The sequence below is a fragment of the Bos javanicus genome, chromosome 13, assembly GCF_032452875.1.
Source record: "Bos javanicus breed banteng chromosome 13, ARS-OSU_banteng_1.0, whole genome shotgun sequence".
Taxonomy (NCBI): domain Eukaryota; kingdom Metazoa; phylum Chordata; class Mammalia; order Artiodactyla; family Bovidae; genus Bos; species Bos javanicus.
Window position 1 is genome coordinate 39,852,097 of NC_083880.1, and position 12,363 is coordinate 39,864,459.

The 12,363-nt window shown below is 44.4% G+C and overlaps 1 protein-coding gene across 1 annotated transcript in view; it reads left to right on the forward strand.

The window, feature by feature from the left end:
• Positions 1 to 12,363, forward strand: part of CFAP61 (cilia and flagella associated protein 61) — a 250,046-nt gene that overhangs the window by 174,353 nt on the left and 63,330 nt on the right. The window contains 1 exon segment of the mRNA XM_061435541.1: positions 1,525 to 1,699. Coding sequence (XP_061291525.1) covers positions 1,525 to 1,699 — 175 coding nt within the window.

Consider the following 12,363-nt stretch of genomic DNA (forward strand, 5'->3'; position numbering starts at 1 on the left):
AAGCCAGGCTGCCTGGGTGTTTCGCCATGGGTTCCAGCCTCATCATCTCCCGTAATCTCCACCTGGCCGCCAAATGCTACCCAGCAGGGCAGCGAGGGGGCCACCAGGCACACTCATCTCACTCTGCCCTTTAACTTGGCTTCCATGACAGCGCCTGTCTGATTTTCATTTGAACCAAAATAATGAACAAATCAAGAGTCCACATAAAAAAAGACCCAAGTATCTGGCATTTCTTGAGAGATGATATCTGGCCAACCAGAACCCCAAGACTACCCTGGCAATGACTGGATGGAGCTGAGTCAAGGTTGAACACTGTGGCTGGGGTCCGGGCCATCCAGCTCATCACAGCATCCTGGACAATGAGGACCAGAGCCAGCCAGCATCTGTGATCATGTGGTGCTGTTCCTTTCCCTAAGGCAGAGGAAAGCATCCGTCTTCACTCGTGTCTGTGTCAAAAGTCAGGGAACAGGAATTATACTGGAAGGGCTCTGCACTGAGTGGGAGAGAGAGAGGGGGCAAGGCTGGGGAGGAATACTTCTTTGAAAAAGTGAGAGAGAAGCCAATAATTTTCACAAGTAAGTGGTAGCCCACTTCCCTCATTTAGCGCCTCAACCCTCTGTGCACTTGACTTTCAATCCCTGATACAGTTGCTTCTATGCAGGGTTTTTTTTTGTTTGTTTTTTGTTTTTTTACCAAAAATGGCCACATCAAATGCAGTTCTACAGACTCTTCCATGGCCCCGTCCCGCCTATGGGAGCAGGTGGATCCTGGTTTCCCTTCCCTTGACCCTGGCCAGACCTTCATGATGAGCCATGATTTGTTCATGATGAGCTCCGTGACTGAACCTGGCAGGAGAGCCCCTGCTGGACTCCCCAGGACCAGGTTAAAGAAGACTGTGAGCCCTCTGGACTGCTGACCTCTCCCAGGACGTGTGCCCTGGAACCCAGCCACCCAGTCGTGAGGGACCTCAAGCCACACGGTGTTCATGTGGCATCACGTCCCCTGCCCCAGCTGGGACCAACCTCTAGACACAGGCTGATAATGATTTGTCATCTGTTTAAACACCCACCCTATCTTCTTGGGGAAACAAAAAGGCTTGAATTCATCTCCAGGTGATTCCAGCTCCTGGCCGTCAAGTCTGTACCCTCAGCATTCAGGTCTTCCCAGCTGAGCTCTCCAAAAAGACCTACTGTCCCCCACCTTGGCCCTGTCTGCATGGCTGACCTCCAGAACCTGGGAGCCTCCTAACGGTTTCTCATGACCGAGCTTTGGAATAATTTGTTATGCAGCATCAAGATGACCAGGGCAGTTCCTTTTGAGAATTAGCTCCAAGTGGCCACTTCACCCATCTGGTTTTTGTTTTGTTTTGTTGTTTTTTAAATTACAACCTGATTCTATCTGGAGATGGAAAAAGGCACACCTGTACTGGGCATTGCTTTCTTTATGTGAGTCAATGAATTAATTACTGTTTGAACGCTTCACCTGTTACCACCGAAATAAGCATCTTTCTGTAATGCACCTCAGGTCCCATGCCCGACGGAGGTGGATATTAGCCTCCATCCGACCAACAGAGAGGTTTCAAACAGCTGCCTGCGGCGGTACACTGGCCCAATTCCCTGCAATCATTTCACCCTCAACGATGAGGAGGATTGCCTGAGGGCCCTGGCCTGGATCAAGAACAACTCCATCACGGCCGAAGGTAAGGATGCTGGTTCCCGTGCATCTTTTCAGAACAGCGTTTTCTTTCCATAATGAGTCTTATTCTTCATCTAGTTCCAGTGTATAATTAGTGCCTAATTAATTCCAACCAAATCATTCATCTGTCATGCTTTGTTTTCCAGATTAATTTACAACTTGTTGTCATTTTTGGATACCCAGCATGTTTGCCGGGGGAAAGAAAAGGGCTGGAGATAGTTTAATTATCTATAATTATTTTATTACACGAAATGAATATCCGAAGAGCAAAGCATGGCTAAAATCATTAACTAATTAAAGAATAATTTAATAAGCAAACATGTTTAGCAATTATATGGAAAATATGTCTCCTTTTGTGAGGCTGAAAAGACCTCGGAAGAAAAAGAAAGGTCTGAGTCGTAAGGGCTCTTTTCTCTCGCCACCCATTGTTCTCCATCGTGGTTGCCCGCACAGTCGTTCCCACAGACGCTCACAGTCGAGTCGCCTGCCACTTTTTGCATCCAAAAGAGAGGGGAAAGCATTTGTACAAATGCCTCTGCCACTCAGAAGCGTCGTCTTAAGTGTCTTCCTCTCTCCCACTTGGGTTCATGGAAATTGTTCGACTAATAGAATAACCAGAACAGGGCCTCGCTGCCGGTTTGTCTTGAAACCCGGGAGTCCACTTTTAGAGGTGAGTTTCTGCAGCCTCCTCATTTTACTGAAAGCACAGAGAGGATCAGGGCCTTGGTCAGGTTATAAACTACCTGCAATGGGCTGGTCTTCTAATCCAGCCTTCAACTCAGTCCAGGGATAGAAGGATCACTAAGTGACAGGAGTATGGGGAATCAGTATATATCCAATCAAATATATTAATCTATGTAATGTATTTATTTAAATATAATTTCATCATGTTAGTATTATAATTAATGTTAGTTATTATGACTAATTAGAACCCACCTGCCAGTGCAGGAGATGTAAGTGATGCAGGTTTGATCCCTGGGTCGGTAAGATCCCCTGGAGGAGGGCATGGCAACCCACTCCAGTATTCTTGCCTGGAAAATCCCATGGGCAGAGGAGCCTGATGGGCTACAGTCCATGGGGGTCGCAAAGAGTCGGACACGACTGAACACCTTAGCACAGCACATTGTAATTAATGTTAGTTGTTATAATCAATGTTAGTTATTATAATTAATATATTAAATTATATACTTTCTTCTAATTTTTAGTGGAACTTTTTGGTTAACTCTCAAGTTCCTACACTTATTTCATTACAAATAAAGAAATAGATATCAAAGAACATTCAATACATTACTGAATTCAATTTTTTAATACTTATAGGTTATTTGAATCAAAATTTATACGTGACATTGGCCTGTTTTCTCTTTTATGCTCGACTTGTCAAGTTTTGGAATTGAGGGTATGCCAGTCTCACAAAATGTTTTGGGGAAGCTTTCCACATTTTTCTGGGGTCAGAAATACTTTGCATCTAAAAATTAGACGGGAATAACCCATAAAACCAACTGGGGGTCTGGAACCTTTGGGCAGGTGTGGGAGATACATATATATACACACACATGCTGCTAAGTCGCTTCAGTCGTGTCTGACTCTGTGCGACCCCATAGACGGCAGCCCACCAGGCTCCCTCATCCCTGGGATTCTCCAGGCAAGAACACTGGAGTGGAGTGCCATTTCCTTCTCCAGTGCATGAAAGTGAAAAGTGAAAGTGAAGTCGCTCAGTCATATCCGACTCTTAGCAACCCCATGGACTGCAGCCCACCAGGCTCCTCCGTTCATGGGATTTTCCAGGCAAGAGTACTGGAGTGGGGTGCCATCACCTTCTCCAACACACATATATATAATTACATATATATAGCTGTATACTGGGAACCCAGATTAAAACTTGATGAAGTATTTTAATATTTGCATTAACACTTGGTATTATTTTCAGTTTGGATCTGTATGTATTTAAACCTGTTTCAATATTTTAGTTGTTCTTTAATCACTGCCCTATGACCTAAGTACACTTAGGGAATCAGTGACTTTTACCATAAAGGGCCAGACAGTAAAAATTTTAGACTTTGCAGGGCATATGGTCTCTGTTCGAACTACCCAACTCTGCTGCTGTAGCGAGATAGCAGCCACTGACAATGTGTCAGTGAATGAGCATGACTGTTTTGGAACACTGTTTATTGGAACACAGTCATGTTCCAATAAAACTTTATTTACAAAAATAGGTGAATCAGAGTTTTCAGAACCCTTCCTTTATCCATACGATCTGTGACATCGTTGTCTTTGTTGTTTAGTCACTCAGTCACATTCAACTCTTTGCAACAACATGGACTATAGCCTGCCAGGCTCCTCTGTCCATGGGAATTCTGTAGGCAAGAATACTGGAGTGGGTAGCCATTCCCTTCTCCGGGGATCTTCCGACCCAGGGATCAACCCAGGTTTCCTGCACTGCAGTCAGATTCTTCAACAGTTGAGCCACCAGGGACCCATTTCATCAAGTCCAGACCTCAAAATGTAACTTAAACTTGCTGAAAACACAAAAACCAGTGGTTCAATACAAAATATGATTATGTCTTAGGAATGTGCTCAGTCCTATTACAATGTAATATTTTAATCAACTGTTGGCTGTTTCGAGAGTTAGGATTCAGGAATCTTTTGACCAAGAAAAGGGCCTTTGCATGTGGCAATGCAAGTTATTTTTGTTTTTTTTAGTTTCTTTCTACTCTGTAGACCTATTAAGCCTTCTTTTTGGCCATATTGCCCTGTCAGTGACCACCAGTTGAACAGGAATGGTGATTGTGGACTTTCTTGTCTCATTCCTATTTTAGGTGGAAAAGTTTCCACATCACTTTCACCTATAAGTATGCCTTTTAGATGTTTCTAGTTTTTAGTTCAGTTTAGTCGCTCAGTTGTGTCCAACTCTTTGCCACCCTATGAATCACAGCACGCCAGGCCTCCCTGTCCATCACCAACTCCGGGAGTTCACTCAGACTCACGTCCATCGAGTCAGTGATGCCATCCAGCCATCTCATCCTCTGTCGTCCCCTTCTCCTCCTGCCCCCAATCCCTCCCAGCATCAGAGTCTTTTCCAATGAGTCAACTCTCCGCATGAGGTGGCCAAAGTACTGGAGTTTCAGCTTTAGCATCATTCCTTCCAAAGAAATCCCAGGGCTGATCTCCTTCAGAATGGACTGGTTGGATCTCCTTGCAGTCCAACAAATAAATGCTGAATTTTATTAAATGCTTTTTTCTGCATTTATTGAGGTGATAAATAATTTTTTCTCCTTTCTCCGTTAATTTGCTGAGTTACCTTAATTGATTTTTTTCCACTTAAAAGTATCTTTTTTTAAATTTTATTTTATTTTTAAACTTTACATAATTGTATTAGCTTTGCCAAATATCAAAATGAATCCATCACAGGTATACATGTGCTCCCCATCCTGAACCCTCCTCCCTCCTCCCTCCCCATACCATCCCTCTGGGTCGTCCCAGTGCACTAGCCCCAAGCATCCAGTATCGTGCATTGAACCTGGACTGGCATCTCGTTTCATACATGATATTTTACATGTTTCAATGCCATTCTCCCAAATCTTCCCACCCTCTCCCTCTCCCACAGAGTCCATAACTTAATTGATTTTTGAATGCTGAACTAACTTTGCATCTTGGAATAATTCTTACTGGGTCGAGATGAAAATTCATATATCCTTATTCCTGGAATCAGAATGCTAACATATTTAGAAGAATTTCTATGCCTGTGTTCATGAGGGGTACTGGTGTACAATATTCTATAATGCAAGTTCTTAACTCTGAATGCTTATGGCAGAGTACTTAGAAATTCCAAAGCAAAAAGTTCTTAGCTTTCAAATGGGGGAGGAGCATCCATGCTATCGCATTGCCTTAACTAGTGGTCAAAGATGGTGACATTCTGGTACCCACTTAGAGGGAAATAAATGGGTTTGCAAGATTTAAGAATGTCTCCTATTAGCCATTGCATAAAACCCATTCATACCTGTTTTTGTCTACGAATGAACAGGTTAGGAAGTTGGTAGACATTAGCTTCCTATCTTAAAAGTAGGCTGCTTTCCAGGTCCATTGCTTAACAATACTCCTGGGGCATCTCCCAAGTGGGTCGTCTAAACAGTCAGAGGCCCGGCCCAGGCTCTGGAAGGCATCTGAGAAACCGATCCAGCCAAGTTCATTCAACTTACGCTAGTGACCCTTTTCAGAGGACTCTAAGAGAAGTTGGGAAGAAAAACGTTAATCCCCTGCCTTGAGGAAGCTCTTTCTCTTTGTTGTTTTTCCATAATTAGAGCCCTATTCAGATGAATTCAATTAGTCCCATTCCAGATATCTTCCTCACATGGGCTGCTGTGAGGAGCAAACGAGATTAATAAGCTATTTCACGTCCAACTCAGGGTCATGTCTCTTACATGGTAAGAGTTCAGTCATATAACCACCACTACTGCTGTGCGATGGGGTTGTTGCTGTGCACGAAGGTTCCCCGGGTGTACATCTCAGCCCCTGCCGTCCTACCGATAGTGCAGTCTAGCACGGTCTCTACACAAAAGATAGGGATCCGTGTACACCAGGCAACTGTCTGGTTGTAGAGGGGCACCATGGCCTTCATGGGAGCCCAGGAGAATGTGAAGTTTGGAGACAGCTTCCCCAAGGAGGGAGGATTTGGCTCAGCCTTAAAGGAGGGCAGGATAAGCAAAGGAAGAGAGAGGTTGGGGACGTCTGACTTGTATCCAAAACCCATGGCCCAACAACTGGGGTCGGGCAGACTCTGTGAAGGGCAGCAATGAGATGGGCAAGTGGAGGGGTGAGGGGGGAACTTAAGTGTCCAGCTCGGTCCAGGTTTAACTGGTTGCTTTTTAGAGGTTGGGGTCCCAAGGGTGATGCTGTGCATGCAACAGCACTGCAGAACCCTCATCTCTGGTGTTCACGGCAGGGTGAATTGGGGTTGGAGGTGGGGGCCACCATGCTGGCGGGGAAGGGCTGGAAGCAGCCACCTTTGATCCATTTGGTGGTCCTGTTGGCACAAGACCGCATCTAGCTTATTTCCACATGAGTAATGGGCTGATGGCATTTGAAGCCGGAAACTAGAAGTTGGCACTCCATGAAATGGAGGAGCAGAGTTTTGTTCCCGCATCCATTACCGTCACTCTGCCTGTCAGCTCTTGGTCCCTAATTACGCCAGAAAGAATGTGGACGTTTTTCATCAGAGTTAGCTTTTGCTCCCTCGTGCTAATTCTCCTTTTTCTCGGTAATTCAGGGTGGGGTTGGAGGGAGGCGGGCACTGAGGATAGGGCGCTTCGGCCAAGACCGTGAGAAAAAAATCTCCTGTGTCTCATGGGTGGGGATTGAGTCAAATGTCCACCCAAGAATCATAGCCTGAATCCTGGGACAGTCCAGGACCAACTTGAAGCCCAGGGACTCAAGAAGAGGGGCTTGTTCTGAGGATGGTGGAGAGATTGTTCTAGAAGGACAGATGGATTCTAGGTAGCAGAAACAGTGAATTTTTTTTTTTAACTAAGAGGAAGTTAACTTTCCTCTGAATTTCTGCCCTTTGGAAATGCACAAACATCTCCCCTAAAGTATCACCAGTCTCCCCCCTCCAACCCCCGTTCTGTTTTATCATACCTCCCTCTGCTTCCAAAGGAGAAACAGTTGTTCTGTGATGGAATGAGTCCAGTCTGAAGGAAATTGTTTTGGGGGCTCTGGAGTTGGATGGGTTTATAGATGTAAATTATCCTAAACTATTAGAACTGCTCCAGCATCCTGGCGAAGAGCTGACATCACTGGCTTTCAACAGCAAACAAAACCTGGAGGGTTTAGCTGGCGGGGCGGGGGTTCAGATAGAACCCAGCAACCTAATACATTACAACAGTTTATGGCATTAATTGAAACTAATTGAAATTCAACTGCTATTACCTCTGTACTTTCCATGAAAATGAAAAGTAGGATGAAAGTAAAGTACAAAAAAATCCACCGCCTTAATGGCCCGAAATGGATCAATTATTTTCATCTTTAGCTAAATACAGTTTACTGCCTTATTAAAAGCATGTTTGTAAGAAAAGTATAACATTAAAATTCCAGTGCATGAATCACCGAACAAAGCCCTTGTTATGCTATATCTAATATATTCTTCCTTTTTCATTTGGCAGAGCAACATGGGACAGGTCAGGCTTGGGTCATGGAAATCTTATGCTTTAACTTATGAAAAATAAAAAGCGTATTCTCTGGTCTATTCACAGATATAAAATGTTTTTTTAAGTGAGTGTTTTTTTCATAATTTATAAATATTCTTTGATATCTATGAAAATTCTTTCATTATCTAGTTATTTCCGGAAGTTAATTATACAGATAAAATGCCAGTTAGAGGGGTTTTTTTAGGAATGTGTTATATCAGTTCAGTTCAGTAGCTCAGTCATGTCTGACTCTTTGTGACCCCATGGACTGTAGCATGCCAGGTTTCCCTGTCCATCACCAACTCCAGGAGCTTGCTCAAACTCATATCCATCGAGTTAGTGATGCCATCCAACCATCTCATCTTCTGTCGTCTCCTTCTCCTCCCATCTTCAGTCTTTCCTAGCATCAAGGTCTTTTCCAATGAGTCAGTTCTTCACATCAGGTGGCCAAAGTATTGGAGTTTCAGCTTCAGCATCAGTCCTTCCAGTGAATATTCAGGACTGATTTCTTTCAGGATGGACTGATTTGATCTCCTTGCAGTCCAAGGGACCCTCAAGAGTCTTCGCCAACACGACAGTAGTCAAATATATATATATATATTTAAAATATAGGTATTTAGAACAAGTTTTTTTTTTCTAATTTTATTTTATTTTTAAACTTTACATAATTGTATTAGTTTTGCCAAATATCAAAATGAATCCGCCACAGGTATACATGTGTTCCCCATCCCGAACCCTCCTCCCTCCTCCCTCCCCATACCATCCCTCTGGGCCGTCCCAGTGCACCAGCCCCAAGCATCCAGCATCGTGCATCGAATCTGGACTGGCAACTCGTTTCCTACATGATATTTTACATGTTTCAATGCCACTCTCCCAAATCTTCCCACCCTCTCCCTCTCCCACAGAGTCCATAAGACTGTTCTATACATCAGTGTCTCTTTTGCTGTCTCGTACACCGGGTTATTGTTACCATCTTTCTAAATTCCATATATATGCGTTAGTATACTGTATTTATGTTTTTCCTTCTGGCTTACTTCACTCTGTATAATAGGCTCCAGTTTCATCCACCTCATTAGAACTGATTCAAATGTTATATCCATCTGCAAATACAGTGTAGTGGTATGAGCATGCATGCGTGCTAATTTGCTTCAGTTGTGGCTGACTCTTTGCGACCCCACAGACTACAACCCACCAGACTTCTCTGTCCATGGGATTCTCCAGGCAAGAATGCTGGAGTGGGTTGCCATGCCCTCCTGGTTCTCAAATCAGACCTGGCAGGTCTGAATCCTGCTGAACCATCTACGACTGTGTGACCTGGAGCCTGTCACTTAACCTCTCTGTGCTCAGTTTTCTAGAGAGCGTAAACTTTTCTCCTGGGTCTGTTCTGGTCATAATCATTCTGTTTCTTTTGATGTGGAAAAGGAACTATAATTCTTCATCAAAATACAATGGAATATGTAAATATACATGGATAGAAGTCATTTCAAGTACAGAAATTAATGTGTAACTCTTGTTTCCTCTGGTCTTAAAAATACAATTACTACAAAGAAAAATTCTTATTAATATTTGTGTGCATAATTCCTAAATTTATTTCCTGTCCTCTTGAGAGGTGATTTCCTGGCCAGAACGTCAGATCAGAAATTCCTTCCCTGTTCTTCTTTCCAAGGGATGATTTTCTTCCTCCCATCTCTGTATCTTGGGTGTATTTACCTTGTTTTGCTGGTCACACAATCAGAGTTGCTCATGTGTTCATTTACAGCGTCAAACAAGAGAGTAGCAAAAACATCACCTCTCCATTCATGGCAACATTTCAAACAGCAGGTCTTAGTGCTTTTTCAGCCTCAGATGGAGAAGTGACAGCTCACTGGAGTGGTGACTGGAGTCACCATGTCCCCTCCTCCTCCCCAGCTGGGCTGTCACCGCCGCGGGAAGCCCCTCTTACCTTTGGAAGCTCCCTTGCACATTCAGTCCCAAAGGTCACTGCAGGTGGGCATGAGAGAGAGAGACGGTGCTGTTTCCAGCCAACTTTAATTACAGGGGCTTTCCAGGGTTGTCTTCTTTTTTTTTCTTTTTTTACTACCCCTCTGTCCCCCTTACCCCGCCTCCTGATTCAGCTCTGTAATCTCCCTAATGCATAATTTATCCCCTAAAAGGGACAACAGAGATCAGCCTCCCATGAAAACCGCTGCAGTTCTATTCCATCACCCTTCCTTGAAAATCAACCCAGTCTGTTCTAACTGTCGGTTACCATTTGCCGTTTCCAAGTAGGACCGCCTGCCATTTCTCCTCTGTCAGCCATCAAATGAAGTGCAGAGACTGGTTGTTTCTTATCTATTAAATAAACTGAGCTGCAAAGAAGACAATGAACGGATCTCTTAGCATACAACTGATATCCAGGGGGACATCCTCAGCTTTTCCACTCTGTTTCTTCCGTACCTGCAGGGGCACTTCCAAAGAACATACACGAATGCATCTCCTTCTAAATATTTGCAAACACTCTGTGAGTTACACAGCACTGAAGTGGTAGAACTTCATGAGCTGGATGAATCTTTAATGACCTGGAGTTGTCTGACCTCTGAAGCCCACTGTAGATGACAGATGCTGCGGGTACCACATACCCTGGGGCTGCTTCCCACACCACCCCAACAGCCACCAGGGTGTTCTGCACCAGGGGGACCCCAGCCACCCCACCTGGCCCCCTCAGGCTCGGACACACTGGCAGACTCAGTGTAGCCCTTACAAAGTCGTTTTCACTGCTATTATTTATGGCCCAGTTTCCCCAGCCCCTCTCCCACCCCACAACCACTTTCTTTCACCTACATTTATTTGTTTATTTGGCCGCGCCATGAGGCATGAGGGCTTCCCAGGTGGCGCTAGTGGTAAAGGACCTGCCTGCCAATGCAGGAGGCGTAAAAGACAAGATCCCCTGGAGGGTGGCATGGCAACCCACTCCAGTATTCTTGCTTGGAGAATCCCATGGACAGAGGAGTCCACGGGGTCACAAAGAGTCGAACACGACAGAAGAGACTTAGCACACACGCATGCATGCAGCATAATTTCCTCTACCAGGCGTAGAACCCGCACTCCCTGCTATATAAGCAGAGTCTTAACCACTGAACTTCCAGGCAAGTCCCTCATTCACCTACTTTTAAACCCTTTCTTCCTTCTAACTCAGCCAGAGATGATACAATCTATTTCACTCCACCCCCTCCCTTTCTTTCTCCAGTTGTTTCCCCCTCCATCTTCCCTCCCTGATTCAGCCCTAGATCCACCCAACAGTCCACAGCACGGTAGTCACATGAGGGGCTCACCTCCCTGGAAAATATCCTTGGTCCTGGGTTTCAATGAGAACCAGCACACTAGGAGAGTTACCCTATACTGTTGTGCTGGAGGCACACACAATTTGGGTTACATTTAGAACTGGGTAGGATTTTGTGGGCTGGAAGAGAAACCCAGTAGCCAGATCTAACATGTTTCTGTCTTACAGATCTCAAGTGTACAATCCATCCTCTGGCTGGTTCAGTCTTTCTTGTGGTGCCAACTTTGTAGTGAACAGCAAGTAGAAGGGCATAGTAGGAAAACCTGGCCAGAGTGAGGGTGTCCCGCAGTAAACATTGAGAGGACCCAAAGGAACGCTTAGTTAGTCTCGGGTCAGCAAGCTGATAAAGCCTAAACATTCTTCCGTACATCTGGCTAGGAAGCATATTGTCCTACCTGTTGTAGAGAGGCTCTGTGTGAAGCCCCAGGGTGGGCAGGGTGAGCCTGAAGTCCACCCATCACTTACCCATCACTGGGGAAGTGATGGCAAGGAAGGCAGGTAGAGACAATCTTTGATCCTTGGAAGCCTCACCTGGCTGGAGGCTGGATCCTCTACTGGGGCCCAGACACGATCACAGCCACAGCCCAGCCCAGGGGGGCTTTAAGAGCTCTAGTTCCAGGACTTCTCTGGTGGTCCTGTGTTGGGACTCCTAGTTTTCCACTGCAAGGAGTATAGGTTCAATCCTTTGTCCAGGAACTAAGAGCCTACATGCCATGTGGCATGGCCAAAAAAGGAAAAAGAAATAAGTAGTTTTTAAAAAGTTCTAGTTCCACCTCATCCATGCAAGTAAAATTATGCTGATAAATACAAGCAGTCATATTTTTTACCTAAACTGATTTGTCCTGAAATGAATACATTAACAATCAAACTCTTTATCTTCTGGGTTTTTTCCCTGGGGATGCCCCAAAATATAAGACTTTGCTTCTCCTATGAATTGTCTTCATACTTATATTTTTACTTTTAGCTTATGAAAAAGTTACAGGCATTTGCCTGAAGCCAATGTTATTGATAACAATTCTGTTATTGTTACTGATAGTAATAATAATAAGGGCTTGTGTATTAAAAATACCTACCTTGGGCCTGATATATCAGAGTCGTGAGATAAACAGGAATTGAATCTAAAAATTTTTTGCAAAGTAAAAGTTGGAAATGATGCAGAAATAAGTCACA